A 17100-nucleotide genomic window follows, 5' to 3' on the forward strand; every position below is an offset into this window, starting at 1 on the left:
TGTGTGTGTGTGTGTGTCTGGGGAAATAGTGCAGTTGACTGAGAGGCTCAGTCAATATGAGGAAGCAGGCTTGATTTTTCACTGGAACTTTATAAAAGTGCTACATGGGAACTTTTCCTTGCTGATGTCTCACTGCTAAATCAACGGTGATGGCATATTATAAATCTAGCAATTTAAAAACAGCAGTCCCACGAAGCTTCATGCATTCATATTGGAGGTTTTGTGCTTTCAGCAACATTTTTGACTTTTTCTCTGGCAGACAGGTAAGCAATATTTCCAAACTGAGTGGTGAGGACAAATGCATCTTCTCCATACAGAGCTATATCAACCACTGACACAAAGGCACCTTTATGCAACGTTGTGGAAAGGTTTGGAAAGAAAAAAAGAGTTTGGAGCGGAAGGAGAAGATTACAATATCAAGCTGAACCGTCAGTGTGCTGATCTACCAAATGTCAAACTATACATATTCATCTGTTTGGCCAGCCACAGTACAGAGGCAGAGCTCCAGGAGAAGTCCAAACAGAGATGGCTGACATTTCAGCGTTCAAGAGACTGACAGCTGCACGTAAACAACATGCAATACACACACACCCGCATATTCACACACATACAATGAGTTTAGTTGGGGGATGTTAAAGCTGGATGAAAAGAGTATCTCTTAATGCCAACAATCAAGTTTGAGAGGTGAGGCCTGGTCAGGCAAGTCCATTCACTTACTTTTGGGTAATGTCACCTGTGTAAAGTTTTTCTTTAAGATCTCCACTCTTTTAAAAGAATTATTTTACAGGACGTTTTTAAAAACCGAGAGACAATTGTGTGTCTGAGGCTAGAACAGTGGAAACCGCTCGTTGTGATCACGGTTACAGTGATCAACGGCGTAGATCTAAATGCTTTCAGATTCATTCCGACACAAATGCTGTCCAAAAGCTTTCCACTTACTGTGTTTTAATAGATGACAATATGGATGGGCGGTAAGGTGTAAAATGTAGTATAATTCTGAATCACAAACAGTAACCGTATATATCATGGTATTATGAATGTAAAACACGCAATTAAAACAAATAGGAAATAAATAATTGTATATTTATCTAAATACTTGCTTCGTGGCATCAGTAGTTTTAATGCTTGGTTAAAATGTATAATTAAATAAGTAAATGTAAACTAATATGCAAAGCTCCTGGTTAGCTCTAGTCGTATATTTACAAATGCTTTATATCCAGCCATGTTCTCCTGAAGGAGAACGTCTTTGTTTGTTTCTTCCATGAATGAATGGCTGAGAGGTTTGTATTTAACAGTATATTGTTTGCATCTTGCAATAAATATTGATATGTTCTTGATCACTTTGTGTTGTCTGTTTGCCTTTTCTGTAAAAAAACTATGGGTTTTGAGGCAGTGATGGCCTTTCAATGTCATTTATAAATGCTTTGTAAGACAAAAATAGTCCTCACTTTAGATGAGGTCACACAAAATACTTTACTAACTAGTATAAGTACCTTAATTAATCATGAATTATTCATGAATTGCAGTAGTAATAAGTGTTTATAAAGCATATATTAACATAGTCTCTATCCATAAATCATTATATATATATATATATATATATATATATATATATACATGGATGAATAATGTATTTAAATACGTTCTTAATCATTTACTAACACTTTATGAAGGATCTTATTAATCATCTACAACTCCTTAATAATTTGTAAAATATATAATACTTAATTTAGAAATGGGGAATCCATCATTTATAAAGTAGAAAACACAATAATGAAACACATAATAGACGAGCTTATTAATCAAGAATAAAACATTTATAACTATTGTTAGAAATTGCATACTAATGAGTGTTAATGTATGAACAATGCTTTATAAATGATGAATTAAGTGTTTACTCATACTTAACTAATGCTTCAGTGTGTAGTTATTATATAGTGTTACCACAATCTCTCATGTGCTTGTAAACTATGACCAATTGATTAATAATGTAAACACATCTGCAGTTGTAGAGCACTTTATAGTGAAAGTACTGGAAAAGTTGAACATGCCATGTCATGGTTGACTTTACCTTTTAACAATGTATGCGTTTGAAGAGACAATAAAGTTCCATTAGCCAGTATTTAGCAGCTGTTTTGGGCTCCCACCCGTGACTTGGGGGTGTGTTCACAGCCTCTCTACAATACAACCGAGAGCAGCCTATTGAAAACACTCTGCTTCATAAGCCACCATTTAAACCATGATCTGAACCTCAACATGACGTTGCCCTTTCAGATGGCCATGTTATCCATTCTGGGGATCTGTGATAGCTAGCTTGTAGTTCATTCTCAGCCAAATGAAAATAGGAGAATGATGAAATGGGACATTTTACTTTATTCCATGCAATGACTGGAATATTGGTCAACTGTTTTCCAAGTTTTCTAGTACACATGGAAAGGTATTAGTCGATTAACTCATACAAACTCAACTAGCAAATAGTGGCCCATTCAGATCTTTTTTAAAGAATCCCCCAGACGTAGTATGGCGTGAGTACAGTCAAAGGCAGGGATGTAAACCTACTTCGTTAAGATCAAGGAAAAGTGGTGATCCGGGTTAAATAATAATAATGTCTACACTGATTACTCGCACGAGACAGGCTTTTGAAGACGAACCCTTCCCCACCTTGACCCCCACACCCGTACTGGATACCAATTTAGATGAATCTCACCATACTGAGCTGCGATCCCTTCAAATACTCTGGCATTCATTTACTATTTCACCAGCACATTTTCATGTTCCATCCTCATTAGCACAGAGTATGTAATGTGGTCCTGTTATTAAGTGCATTTGATAATTGGATTGGTACTCATAAATAAAAAAAAATTGCAAATAAAGAAAATGTTTTACACAACCCTGAGGGACAGAGCTCAGAGGGCGCACTCATCAAATCAAGCTTTTAGAGATACGGTGGTGGTTATTAGCTAACTTAACGTAAAGGGAGAGCTGTCCAATACTCTGTGTAAACATGGAGAAACAGACATAGCAGAAGAACCCTCCCCAGGACTGCTAACAGAGCAGCACAGCTCACCACTTCACAAACCCTGTGGCCTCCAATGCAGGATCCGGACCAGGTGATAGCTAGACCCAGAAGTGGTCTCTTGGTGAAAAATAAGCAATTATAATAAGTAATTCCTTCTTATGCAGTCAGAGAAAAGCCAGACACATGAAGCTCTAGTGAAAGTTCAGCCAGGAAGACTATACTCTTTTATTTCTCATACATCTGTCATTCACTTCTCATGCGTGCTCACTCATAATTCATTGTTCGAGGCTGTCAATCTTCTAGCTGTTTAGATCACCTAGTCTCCTTTATCCACAACGAAACATTTGCATCATTAGCCTATCATCTTGCTGCTACCTCTTTTTAGTATCTCTCTTCCGTCAGTACGTTCATGCTGCCGTTACGCTGTTGTCTGTGTGTTTTCATTACGAACCGACGCGTTTGTCCACATCACTTTTTTCCAGTCTCTTTTGTAGGATTAAGCCAACGTCCAGTTTCTCAGCAGAGGAGAAAGGATCTCTTTTCTATTGTTTCCCTGCCGGGGAATCTCACCGGTTTCTCCGGGTCACTCTGTGCAGGTAACAACCTGATAGGCACCAAGCTGTCTCCAGCTAAATCCAGCAAACAATCCATGCAGGCCTCAGGGCCGAACATCCTTAAGTTTCTGCCTCACCAGCGCTCCGCATTCATTCCACTTCAAGCCGCTCAACAATCAAGGTAAAGACATTCATCAGCTTGTTGCACCATGTCTTCTCAATCAGATAAATATGGTCAGGCTGGTTTTAGGTGCTGTCCAAACCGTAACATTGTTTCATTTTCTTAGCGTTCCCATGTTCAATGGGAGAACTATTACCATAAATTCTGCAATAGTGGCGAGCCTCAATTAACCTACCTCTACTACAAGGGTATCTATAAGGCTTGTTTGAAGCAGGGATATTTGACACACGCAGTTAGGATGTGTTTAATCCCTCTGGTTCCTCAGGGGATGAGAATATTCAACGTTTGTCCTTTACTCAAACTTCATGCCCTCACAACCTACAAGCACACGTCAGTTCCTATTTAAGAAGCACTTTGTTTAGAATTTACGTTTCCTGTTACACTGTATTGCATATGCATGTCTCTTACACATTGTGTGAAATACAGGGTTGATTGACCCTTCAGACCTCCTGAAAGCCTCAATAGCTACTTTTTGGGGGGTTCTCTGAAACCATAATCTAAGTTATGTGTCTCTTGCAATCGTCACTAAATTGTTTCTTAGAAGCTTACCAAGGCCTAGCAGTTTTTGGAGACAGGACCCCCGATTGCCATCGGGTATTCCGCACACTGCTCTTACGTGTAAAATGACAATCCTCTATAAAGTTAAGAGAGAATTTTGCAGCCTATAAAAACAGCTGTTATGTTGATAACAGCTTTTCACACTTTTCACTCAACTATGGTTTCTCATCCTATTGCAGCTCTACCCAGACTTCAGTAACGGCCAAGGGATATCCAAACCAGACCGTCCTTCAGAAACCTATTGAAGAGGTCTCAAAATATATATACCCTTAAAGACACCTATATCAAAGAAATGTAACCATTCTCTTGCTCAAATATGGTTTGTTTTCTGGTTATGTGGAGTTGTGGTGGATTGCACTTACCTCCACGGGGTAACGGCGGCCGTTAATGCTGTGCTCTGAGCCTTCAGATCCGTTGTTTGGACCCCAATGAAACTCCACTTTTTCTGCCTTAAACCTCCCTGGTAGACCTGCTCCCCGTACGAAGTAATCATCCTTCAACATGATGGCCACTGGAAGAAAGCCAGGAGGATGGAGAGTCAGACATCATTCAACATCTTTTTCAAAGTACATACATACAGTATGTAATCATTCCCTTCAAAGAAACAGAAGACAGAAAATTGGCGTCTGTTGTTGATGTGAAGGCAAATGTCAAAGATTGCTCATGAAGTCAATAAAATGTGTGTGACGACACATTTCCTTAAGTTCTATAGAGACAGAAAGACAAAATGATTTATTCTGAGGACATGCCACAGGTAGATATGTGTTTATCTTTTCCATTTGCTCTGAGGAAGACGTGCTCATACAAGACCACTTCTGTCATTTTCCGTCCGCTTTTGAGGCAAGTTTGTCAAATGAGGGGCTAATTTGCAGAGCAAATCGTTCTCTTCAGACAGTGCCAACTGCCCTCGCAGGATCCTTTGTTATCATCTCTCTGAAATGTAGAGAGAATTAAGAGGGGGCCTTATTTGCACATTCACAAATGGCTCTGAAAGGAATCACGTGTTCCATTACCCAGTGCAGCCGTACTTCATCCGCCCCATTTATAGAGGAAGCACTCAAGTGAAGAGTGACCCCGTTCATCATTTCATCAAGACGTTGGCCACGACTCTGAGTCATGAAGGATCATATACACTTGAGAACATATTAACAGGCCCAGTAGGAAATAGCATAGAATATAAAAACGCACAGTTAAAACAGTAACTCTGAGGTTTTCATATGGTCTGCTGAGCATGATGAGCTCTGCTGATACAGTCTGGTAGTTATTGCTGCACCATTATGGCCAAAATAATTATTGTGATTATTCATCAAGATTATTAATTCACTTTAGGGACCCCCCTCCAAAAAATATAAATTAAATGAATAAAAAAAAAACAGGAAATAAAAGGAAGAAACCTCAAGGAGAGTGATTGAGGATGGATCCCTCTAGCAGGAAAGGAGTAATACTTGTTCTATTATTATAATTTGTATCAGTGCTACTACTGCTATTACTACTCTAATATGTATCATCTGTGTCATATGTATGGACTATAATGCCATTTTATTATGTCCGTTCTGTACACATGACATCTACTGCACTTATATTCTGGAGTTTTGTTCTAATCCAGGTCCAAGGACAGAGGATGTTGTATGTTGTACAGATTAAAAAGCCCTCTGAAGCAAATGTGTGATTCATGATATTGGGCTATACAAATAAAATTGAATTGAAAAAAATTTGAATTGAATTACAGTAGTCTACGGACTGTCAGGAAATGCAAAAACATCCACATATGACTCGAAGCAACCTTTTCTATTATGACTTAAATTTCTAAATCTCAGACTATTATTAGAGTAACACTAATACTGGTCATAGCTGGACGGACTTTCTGCGTTTTGGTTTGTCTTATTCTCTGTTATTCGCGGCTGTATCGTGAATCCTTCCCCAGGTCTCCTCCTGTCATCTCTCCCTGCAGCGTAATTAGGAATCCCTCTTGGTAAGGCCCGTCCCGCGTGGCTAGTTTAGGTGGAGGCGATTGGTTAAGGTTAGGCATTGACCTTGAGTAGTTAGGGTCAGGATAGCCCATTGGTCAGGGCACAGGACCTGGAGAAGTCGGGTTACTGGTACTTTGGCGAGCATGGTCACCTGGCCAACCCTGGTGCTGGAACGCTACACATGGCAGGTCTTGCAAAGAAAAGCAGTAGGATTTATGACAACGCCTCCCTGCACTTTACAACATCACTTCTTTCTGTTGTTATGACACATTGCAACATTTGCTTACGGCCCTAAACAAAGACATTGTTACGTCTATGAGTTGCATTCTTTTGGTTCTTCAAAATAAAAGTCCTATGCTACTTTCATGTTTTTGTTGCTGATGGTGGGCAAATGTAGATGTCCTAAATACTGAGGGGGATGTGAAAAAACTACACCACAGACAATGAATGGGGAGAGATGTCATAGATGGCACCGAGAGAACCAGGACAATGTTCTGAGTATATGGGTACATTTTCTGTTGCACAAATGAAATGAGAACACGAGAACAAAATAAAACAACACAGCAGCAGTCTATCATTCATTGTCTATTGAACAGCTCCACACTTAGTCTTGTCATCAAGTCACAAACTTGATGACAAGTTTGTGACAAGTTTGACAAGTTTGTGACTTCTCTGGTTTCAGGCTTTGAACGAGAGTAGCTCATGTTTATTACCATTGATTAAAAGGCCATGAATTCCTCATTTAGGTGGTTTTCCTCTTTAATAAGAAACTATTTAAAATAAATGGCATGAACTTTCTTTCTTTCCATCCCATCCATAACATGTTAAATCCACATTTAAGGTCGAGAAACAAAAGTTGACCTGCGAAGAAAACCACTGTGACGTCTCTAAATTGAGTTTGTACTAGTTTGGTGGGGGGTCATCCTCCCTCCATCACAGCATTCAGCAGCATCTCCACCATGGTGATCCCTCCACAGGTGAAACCTTAATCTGTCATTTAGAAACCGTGCAGAATCCATGCATAATGTGTGGGGAAAATGAAGGGACATTTGTCTTGTTAGCCATGCATTATGTAGCAGGGGAGAGCATGAAGCTGCGCGCCATTTTGTTTCACAGCTGCTGTTTGTGTTAGTGTCCTTACATGATTCTCTACACGCTGCAGATCCCCAAATCCATTTAAATGATGCTCTGCTTTGTTTCTTATTTGCAGGTGGCCATCACTATCATCTTCCTCTCTTTTTGTTATTTCTCTGTGAGCAGGCTGGGTGGCCTTGGGGAGGTAGTTTGAGTTTCTGAAGCCCTGGGGACGCTCTGCATCAAATGTGTCAGGGAAGTTTTCACCCTGACTGCGATGATGGGGTATTCTCTTTCTCTGCCTGTCTCTCACTCTCATCTTGCCGTTCTGTGCTGGCGGGTGTCAGCGCTGGGAATCCTTTCCCTGAAGGTCAGCTCGTGGGTCCACTCCCACGGGGCATGACAGCACATATTGTGTCCGCCTTGGCTGACCTGCACTCAGACAATCAGATGTCTCACATCTCAGCGGCTCATTGACACCCGCTCTTGATGCAGTGACTGGGAGGTGGACAGGACATCTACTCGCTCTCTGTGACCTTAATCAGTCACTGAAAATTGGGAAGAAAAAACAGGTACAGCAACAAGGATGCTGAGGGAATTTGCAAGCAAAGAAGGATACATCGTCTTTTAATAGTCCTAATGTGATTAGGATTATTATGACGACATCTTGTCAGATTTTCAAAAGAAAGCTGATTCTTTTACTGTAACTGCTTCAGAGTGGTTATACTGTGTACCTTTTACACACAGCTATTACATTGATATTGGTATTAGACAGCAAGCAGGTGCATGTTCCAAAGTGTTGGTCTGTTTCTTTAATGTATACCATCGTGCACTGTCTCTCTTTGGCTTCATACTCCTCCAAAGATGAGTTCCAGCATGCTGTCCACAGTGCTGAGCACATTTGTGCTGTCAGCTGACTTCCAGTGAAGACGCATCACAACAACAGGGTGAAGGAGAGGACAGAGAAGGCTTGAAACCATCTGTCCCAAGTGATGAAATGGTGTTGGGCATCTCGCTTTCAAATCACAGTGTAGTGTATACCAAAATGTGCTATATTAATAGGTGAAAATGAATACAAATAAAATAATAATGTACAATGTAAACACAATTCCTAAAAGCACTTGCAGGGTCCAAGCGATCAGGACACTTCGAACAGGCACGAGTCTATCAGAATGAAATATCCTGAAACACAGCATGGTCAATCAATATATTACGTAGCACTGTAATTACAAGATTTCAACTTCAGTTATTGATAAGCTACCATAAAAAGACGATTCTCTTATTTTTCACAGAGGATGTTTCTTTCCTGTGCATTAATTACACTTGTGAGGACAAATACAATTTCTCATGTATTTGTTGATGTATGTTTGGTCAAATGAAAAGCAAGAACACAATGATCTACTGTATAGACTTTTTTCTATTAGATATTTTCAATGTCAGGATTAAACATTGTCTTCTGGAAAACTAAACAAAAGGAGGACAGGGGATTAAAATCACAGTCTGACCTAATGCCACATGACTTAGCCTGCTGTGAGCCTCACACATTTACAGTAATGAGCGCAACATCTCAGGCTATAGGCGATATGGACAGTCCGGGCAAAGAATATGACAACAAAACTGAAAATCAAAGTCCTTTTACAGTCACCTAGAAGCTTGTTATTAATTGAAATTGTCATTTAACAAGTGTTTGGCGCCTCAGCATTGCATCACTTTGTAATCTTACTTCAGTTTTAGAGCGAACCATCATCCCGTCTTTGCTGCATGACAAGCTCTCCCAGCTGCACGTGCCCGACTCCACCTGCAAGTGGATCACAGACTTCCTGTCTGACAGGAAGCAGCATGTCAAGCTGGGAAAACACGTCTCAGCCTCCCGGACCATCAGCACCGGTTCCCCCAAGGCTGCGTTCTTTCCCCTCTGCTCTTCTCCCTGTACACCAACAGCTGCACCTCCAGTCACCAGTCCGTCAAGCTCCTGAAATTCGTGGATGACACCACCCTCATTGGACTCATCTCTGGTGGGGATGAGTCCGCCTACAGGTGGGAGACTGATCATCTGGTGACCTGGTGCGGTCTGAATAACTTGGAGCTCAACGCTCTAAAGACAGTGGAGATGGTTGTGGATTTCCGGAAGAACGCAGCCCCACCAGCTCCTATCACCCTGTGTGACTCCCCCGTCGACGCGGTGGAGTCCTTCCGCTTCCTGGGCTCCATCATATCCCAGGACCTCAAGTGGGAGCTGAACATCAGCTCCATCACCAAGAAGGCTCAGCAGAGGATGTACTTCCTGAGGTAGCTGAAGCAATTCAACCTGCCAAAGACAATGATGGTGCACTTCTACACAGCCATCATTGAGTCCATCCTCTGCTCCTCCATCACGGTCTGGTACGCTGCAGCCACAGCCAAGGACAAGGGCAGGCTGCAGCGCATCATCCACTCTGCTGAGAGGGTGATTGGCTGCAATCTGTCGTCCCTCCAGGACTTGTTCGCTTCAAGGACCCTGAAGCGAGCAAGAAAGATTGTAGCCGACCCCTCTCACCCTGGACAAAAACTGTTTGTGCCACTCCCATCTGGCAGGAGGCTGAGGTCCATCAGGACCAAGACCTCCTGACACATGAACAGCTTCTTCCCTTCCGCAGTTGGGCTCATTAACAGAGCCCGGGACCCCCACTGACTGTCATCTCCAGGAAAAATTCCTACCGGTCACTCCCCTGCATCCTTTCGATCCCTTCTATTTCACTCGACACTTTTACACTACACATCTTACTTGTTTATAGTCCTGTTATCTGTTCGTTGTTTATAGTCCTGTTATCGGTTCGTTTGTGCACTTTATTTTATATTTCACTTTATTTTATATTTCATCCTTATTCTATGTTTCACTTTATTTTATATCTTACTTTATTTTATATCCCAATATTAATATTATTTTGTTTCTACTTGCACTGATTGTTGTTGTTGTTGTTGTTGTTGATTGTTAAATGTTAAGCACCTTCCCGTCATGTCAAATTCCTTGTATGTTCAACATACCATGGCAATAAACGGTTCTGATTCTGATTCTGATTCTGAATGTGATTTTATCCTTTACCTTATTTATTGAATTTTAGATATTAGTGTAGATGGCACTCTTCTCCACCCCATAATTATTGAGACTCCTGTCAGCCTCAACCAATACTCATTTCATGTGTAGCCTCCCATTTTGCTGTTATAAGCACCTGATGGAATATCGTCCTAATACACTGCTGGAGTCTATCGTCAGCCTACAAGATTCAACATGTTAACCAGCGAGCTTTATAAATGCTGGTTGGCTGATTTGGTTTCCCTTTGACAAAGTCTCTGTGCTAAGCTAAGCTATCAGGGCTGTATCCTTTCATTTAACGGAGAGACATGAGAGTGGTAACGATCTTCTCATTGAACTCTCTCAAAAGGAAATTAGTGCATTTCTACAATGTTAAAATAATAAAGATGATGTCGGAAACATCGGAGATGTTGTCAACGACGATCAAATGTCTCTGGAAGGCTACGGTCTTGACACTAACTTTAATGGCGTCAACGATAAAGGGCTCCAACGAGGACTGTGGTGTGATGCGTCTCTTTCAGAAGCTTCACAATCCAGCATGGATTTTACATTTTATGCTCAAATTCTTGGTCCCATTTCTTGGACGACTGACTTTGGTGATGCCCTGCTGTTTCTCCAGTAGAGCACACATGGTGCACATGTTCATGGTGTACAATATTAAACTTTTCTGATTCATCACTTCCTGTTGTCTAAGGTGTCCAAACGTTTGTCCATGTCCACATATGTGTTATATATATATAAAATATCATTTGTTGAGATATTGTGTGATTAAAAGGATCTGGGCTCTCATTTATAACCGTTGCGTACGCACAAAACGGGGCCTGAAAGAGGCGCATGCCACTTCCCACGCAAACTTGAAGGGAGAATGTGCTCACCTGTACGGAAACACTGACCCATGCGTATAAACATTTTGGAGACACAGATGGTGAAGTTGTGAAGCCGGGTTATATAAATGAGATTGTATAAATTAAAAGTGAAAGGCTTCATTACAGGTATAATGATGCATCTCACATTTAATGTAACTTCATACCACACGTTACTTTGCACTTATATATTCTCTTTATCATTAACAGTCAAACCAGCAGTTATTTGTGCTTGTACTAGTGTAGATAACTATAAGCCCATTTCAATTACAAACAATATCAACCAACTCAAACCTCAAATCAAATTTTATTTCATATATTTCATCAGCGCTGTCCGAAACGCAGAGGAGAGATCGAACTACTGACACTCATGGTCAGCTGTGGAGCAGCTGATGAAATGATCATCTGTAAGATAACGTCAAATAGGGTTAAAGAACTGCAGTACAGAATGTCTAGAGTTTTCAATAGTCTTCTAATACTGTGCAGATCTCAGTTTTCATTAAGTGTTTGTGAGTAAAATTGCCGCAGTGAACTCGACTTTATTGATTTATTTATGGTTTATTCCATAGTGACAGATGCAGCATGCTGTATACAGACCAACTGTAAACAGCTCTCTGACTCAAGTATCACAAGTCACCGGTGTCACGGCGGTGACTGTCACACACTCTGCTTCCTCCAGTCACCTCACCTGACAAATCTTCATCACCTGCACATAACCAAGTTAGTCTGGAAATAAAGCCAGAGAGAGCTCTCGTACCATCACTCCATACCCTCATTATCAGTCCTAATGATAATGCCATAAAAAAACAGAAGCAAATAAATAAGAAAATGTGTTCACCTATCAAACTTACATTGTTACTGCCGTGACACTCCTGATGTGGAATGCTGCATAGTGGATACTCTGGCCCTGTTAGGATACGTAAATGAAGAGTTGGGAGGGAGCGAGTGGCCTTCCTCTTGGTAGCTGCTGTGACTCACCATAAAGAACTATTGATCAGCAGCTCATTTCTATGCATCAACATTCATGAGGTGCTTTGACCGTTTATACGTAGTTGAATGTGGGCGAGTAGAGGGCGGGACATTTACAGGTTCATTTGTGATTTATAAAAGGAAATTTCCCACTGGCGAGGTACACACATGGTTTTATAAATATGAATATTTTTTGGCATACGTTCATTTCCTCCTTTGAACGTGGATCCTACGCTCTGTTTTATAAATGAGACCCCAATTGATTCTATTAGTTGCCGTCTCCCTTCGTCATCCAGGCTAATACAGTTTCAGACAACGAAATGTGCTTAGTGAAGTCACAGTTAACCTGCAGAAAATTTGAATTTATTCAAATGTGTCATCACATAAGACTCATACATCCTCGATTGAGCAAATGATGGGATGTAAAACATTATTGTGCTAAACACACAGCTGTGCTCTGGGCAGCACTCAGCATGCTGTCAACAGTGATGCCAACCATCTGTGGCCTCTGCCTCTCAGAAGCCTTTAAACTCCAGTTTTCCACTGTGGGTGAAAGATCATCCATCTTACTGATGGAATTGTGAAAAATACCTGTAGCTGACAAGGAGGGTCCTTGAGATGCCAAGAGAGCCGAATGCAGATGTCCCGCTGCTGAAGCCTACAGAGGCGACACCTGCCATGGCACTTGTACTAATACGGATGCAGCATATCTGAATGAAAATGCGATGTGTAATCTTCATCATAAATGACTTGCTGCGTATTGCACCTGTCTGGTTTTATAAGCATCTGCGGGAAAGTGATGCAACAGATGTTTGACGTGCAGACACCTGCCAATATGAGCTGGGGTTATTAAAGATATCACACTTGAGCTTTTCATTCTCTCGGCACTGTGGTCTGTCACAGCGTTATATGGTTACCAACATCATGTCATTAAAAACTGACAACTTTCCTTTGAAGATCGTGACTGCTTCTTCGAGGTTTGTGACTACTTATTGCATCTTAGCTTTGGTAAGACTGATGTTCAGTGATAAGTGAAATATCGTTCAAATAAAATAAAATATGGATAATTCAGCTTTTTTACAACTTATTTTCAGTTCTGACCGTCATTTCTATCAGTTATGAAAACTTTGTACAAAGTAATTGTTGAGATCTGGGAACATGCTAACATTGTTACAATAAATCAGCAAGACAAAAGAGTAGTGCAACAATAAGGCAGGTTGTAAGCAAGCCAACAGTTCATGCAGATGATCTAAAACACTTTAAAAAAAAGAAAGTGAGCACATGCAGATGTTAGTCATAATGCCTCATGAAAACTGTGAGCACACAACTATGGTTCAAAACATCAGTTAAATCAAATTGAACCGTGAGTACTTTTTAGTGATGCTTCCATGTTCTTAGACCGAAACCTTTTCAAACAGATCTATATATTCAAGTTTCTCGCCAAACACCACGTTTTACAAGATTCCCTTTGAACACACATCATGATAACGGTATAATTTACCTTCGCCCAACACTCCTTTTTACTGAATTTACGTTAGCTATTAGCTCTGTAATTTAGCCAAGCAGGACTGTGCTGCCCACCGGCTGCTAACGGCTAATGGCACTTTCCCTGCAGATTTCAACAGGGAATTTGTTGTTAACAATGTAGCAATAGCAGGGAAGAATAAGATAGATGAGTGTTTAACCACAGGTGTTTAGTAGTAGTTTGCACATGTGCAGAACCATTCGGGCAGGATGTATGGATCGTGGAGTAAGTAACACCTGTTGTGTTTCCTGTGTAGCTTAAATGAGCTGATAAATGATATGATAACATGATATTAGATTGGTGCATGGACTTGTGTAATTGCCGATATCCAATCCAGCATTGTAGGCTGTATCGGAGCCAATACTGGTATCAGTACCAGAACAACTCTAAATAGATCCTACAACATGAAAGTGTCGCAGGGATAAAACGCTGGCCTGAGAATAGTTGAGATGAAAGGACAGGGCTCATAAAACTCATTTAGATTCAATATATGGAGATCATTTTTGTTCATGTCCAAACTTGACGATGACGGTGCCAGTGGACAAAAAGTTAGCAATTTTGAATAATCTATTGAATATCCTACAAGGTTTGAAGGCCAGTAGATATCAAGATGTTTTGCTCTGTATCAAAGTGTTGGAGAAACAAATAGATTAACTGGCAATCATCACAATCTTCAGGACCTGCCTGTAATGGGGTGACTGTGGCTCAGTGGTAGACCAGGGTCGTCCTTCAATCATAGTCCATGTCCATGTGTCCTTGTCAACACACTTAACCCGAACTTGCTCCTGTAGCCTACGGTGTGTGAATGTAGTATGAATGTTAGTTAGTCCTGATGGGCAGGTGGCACCTTGCATGGTAGCCCTGCCGTCAGTGTATGAATGGGTGAATGATGACATGTAGTGTTAAAGAGCTTTGAATGGTCGAGAGACTAGAAAAGAGAAATACAAGTACAGTCCATATGAACTAAACATGAAATACTGGGGAACCTAAAAGTGTTGCTTAACATATCGTGTCAGCACATATTTGATTCTCATTCTCCCCTAAATGGCCCATAACATAGGCTTAGTTATTCATTTTCAAAATGTAACTGAGTCCTTCATTTCACTACTTCAAACATTTTAGTCAGAATGAGTGTAGAAAAAAGCTTATTCCACATAAATTGAGAAAGGATAATCCAGAGTAAATCCAATCTGCAACAGGAGCCTGTGTTGGCTTTACTGTACCTGTTTTGCCAGTGTTCTTCATAGATGTCTTATTAGAGGATTCCATATCGAAGCCCTCCAGTGTCAGTTCCTGATACTCTGTGGATACTTTGGTATCCTGGTCCACAATGTTGATTGGTGACTGGTTTCTCTCTTTGCATTCTGGGTAGGCTGATGCCCAGCCTTCATCCGGCCCATATATACCTGAGGGAGACAAGAAATGCAGCAGGGTCTCTCATCACTAGAAGGACACACTGATGTGAAACTGAGTAGGCTTTAGAGGGCTACATCAGAGGAAAATGACATTTCAGAACCATCTGATATCCTCTGAAAACAGTGACAGACATTGAGCATTGCCAAGTCATCTGTATTCCAATGAAACTCGCAGAATAAACATCAAACGGATGCACCTGCTGAGAAAGCACAACATTTTCATTCATGTAGTGAATAGAGAATTTCAAAATGCCATTATCACGATGAATGACTTCTATATTTGGGTTTTGCACTGCTCTGTCTCAGACAACACCTCTGCATTGACACAGTGATAAAGTCAATCACAAGGGAAATAATGAATATTATGTACATCTATATTTATTTCTATAAAATACTTCATATGTATACATTAATAGCATTCACTTAGAATAAAGATGATTTAAAAAAAGAGCTTCAATGTAGAAGCTACAAGCTTCTTGTTGCTGTGTTGTTTTTATGTTGATGTAGCTTAGCTTGCTACATTTCTTTGGGGGTAGCTTCAGAGCTTCAGTGTACTTAAGCTACCTTTAATGTTGAGTGACTGGAAGGTTAGCTCAGTACGCTCTCCAAGTAGCTTGCCCAACACAGCTGAGCTGATATGGAACCCTAGAACACCTCCGACGAGTCAGTCATGAGGAAGTTAAAGTGTGTCTCTGCACCCTTTGACAGTAAAAGCCCACAAAGTGAAAGCCAGAGGTCAGAGGAGCATTAGAGTCACTTTTTACAGGTAGTCATAGGGAAGGCCAGGAGTGAAATGTCCTGCTCAAAGAGTAGCTATAGAACATTGGAGGGGGCTGGATGTTGCCTGAGACCCCCCTAAACCCACCCCTGGAAACAACCAATCCGCTGACAGGAATAGGAGAGCAGCTGAAAACTAAACATGTCAGTGGTGTTACTCAATGGTATATGTGTTCATGATTGAAAGCATACATGTAATGAGTGAACACATTTGCACATCTTATCATTTGTCTTCATTTAATGGGTCTCCAAAATGAATTTTTTTTTTTAGCTTAACCTTTTAACCTCTAAGCCCATTTTGAGGCCTCAGCTCGAAGATTTCATACCCACACTCAAAGAGGCTTATCTCTCTAACTACAGGGCTATTTGAATAAGTTCAATGGAATAATAACACTAACACTTGTGATAGTTTGTTAATATGTGAACATATCAGTGTATATGTTACTGTTAAATGCTGAATGAATATAACACATAGCTCAAATTAAAAATGTTCAGGTTCGCCTGAAAAAAAAGCACTTTTATTGATTTAAAATGATGCAGACGAAGGCCTAAACTCTCCCAAATCATAGCACAACATGTCAGCAGTCTTTTTTTAAAAAGAATTGGCTTTGATAAAGTGAAGCAGGTCAGAGATATCGATGTTTTTGTACAGGTCAGCCGAGGTCAGCCGACGTCAATTCTGATTTTGGAAGCAGCATTTTCAGCTGTTTTATTGTAATTTTATATACTATATAACTATATATTTCACTTCTTTTATCACTAATAGTGTTCAATCTATCTAATATAGCAGTTTGGCATCATTTTGAGAGCCTGGGCCCAAAAAAAACCCTGTAAATAATGGCCCATTTTCGTCTAAATTTCAGTTTTACAGAATGCAATTGAACCTTACCAAAGCCTGTGATTGGCCGATTTGCGCATACGACACAGCATTGAATGCGGAAGACAGTGAGGAGTGTAATGATACGTTCTTTGAGTTGATTGACAGAATTTTAAGCCAATAAAAATATCGAAAACCGTGGTGCGCCCCCAAGGGTCAAACCCATTGGCCAAAACTGAAAAGATTACCCCTTCCTTATACAAGCTCACAGAGACTCAGTTTTTTCACAGAACGGAGGAGAGAAC

General features: G+C 40.6%; 1 protein-coding gene across 1 annotated transcript in view; it reads right to left on the bottom strand.

Annotated features, from left to right (window-relative positions):
- Positions 1-17100, bottom strand: part of LOC306693940 (receptor-type tyrosine-protein phosphatase gamma-like) — a gene marked incomplete at its 5' end in the record, with an annotated part of 535669 nt that overhangs the window by 209103 nt on the left and 309466 nt on the right. Inside the window, 2 exons of the mRNA XM_079156627.1 lie at positions 4675-4823; positions 15010-15192. Of these exons, the coding sequence (XP_079012753.1) occupies positions 4675-4823; positions 15010-15192 (332 nt within the window). The remainder of the gene's footprint in view (positions 1-4674; positions 4824-15009; positions 15193-17100) is intronic.

This window comes from Pholis gunnellus (assembly GCF_910591455.1).
Source record: "Pholis gunnellus genome assembly, chromosome: 3".
Classification (NCBI taxonomy): Eukaryota; Metazoa; Chordata; class Actinopteri; order Perciformes; family Pholidae; genus Pholis; species Pholis gunnellus.